At 65.3% G+C, this 704-nt stretch overlaps 1 protein-coding gene across 1 annotated transcript; it reads left to right on the forward strand.

Moving 5' to 3' along the window:
• Positions 1-32: 32 nt before the first annotated feature.
• Positions 33-689, forward strand: TRIL (TLR4 interactor with leucine-rich repeats; the record flags this gene model as incomplete). The annotated part of the gene is made up of 1 exon (XM_010137402.1): positions 33-689. A coding segment is annotated over exon 1 (657 nt), but the record flags the coding sequence as incomplete, so codon positions are not given.
• Between the last annotated feature and the right edge of the window lie 15 nt (positions 690-704).

The following is a 704-nucleotide window of genomic DNA, read 5'->3' on the forward strand; positions in this document are numbered from 1 at the left end:
CCGGGATGGGGGCGCCACGCCGGGTCCGCCTGATGGTGCTGCCGCGGGTGCTCTGGGGCTCCGTCCCCCTCTTCCTCCTGCTGCTGCCCGCGGCCGAGCCCATCTGCCCCGAGCCATGCGACTGCCAGCAGCACCAGCACCTCCTCTGCACCAACCGGGGCCTGCGCTCCGTACCCAAGGCTGCCGAGCCCCAGGACATCCTCACCTACAGCCTCGGAGGCAACTTCATCGCCAACATCTCTGCCTTCGACTTCCACCGCCTGGCAGGGCTCCAGCGCCTGGACCTGCAGTACAACCGAATCCGCTCACTGCATCCCAAGGCCTTTGAGCGCCTTGGTCGGCTGGAGGAGCTCTACCTGGGCAACAACCTGCTGCCGGCACTGGCCCCTGGTACCCTCAGCACCCTGGCCAAGCTGCGCATCCTCTATGTGAATGCCAACGAGATCGGCCACCTCAGTGCCGCCTCCTTCTCTGGCCTCAGCAGCCTTGTCAAGCTGCGGCTGGATGGCAATGAGCTTGGCTCGCTGGGTGACTCTGTTTTCTCAGGGCTGCCAAACTTACTCTACCTGCACTTGGAGTCCAACCGCATCCGCTGGCTGAGCCGCGGTGCCTTCACTGGCCTGGCTAAGCTGCGCTTCCTCGACCTTTCGGGGAACCAGCAGAGCTCCCTTCGCCACCCGGACATCTTCGTGCCACTGCGCTCC

This window comes from Buceros rhinoceros, unplaced genomic scaffold (assembly GCF_000710305.1).
Source record: "Buceros rhinoceros silvestris isolate BGI_N320 unplaced genomic scaffold, ASM71030v1 scaffold44165, whole genome shotgun sequence".
In the NCBI taxonomy this organism is placed as follows: Eukaryota; Metazoa; Chordata; class Aves; order Bucerotiformes; family Bucerotidae; genus Buceros; species Buceros rhinoceros.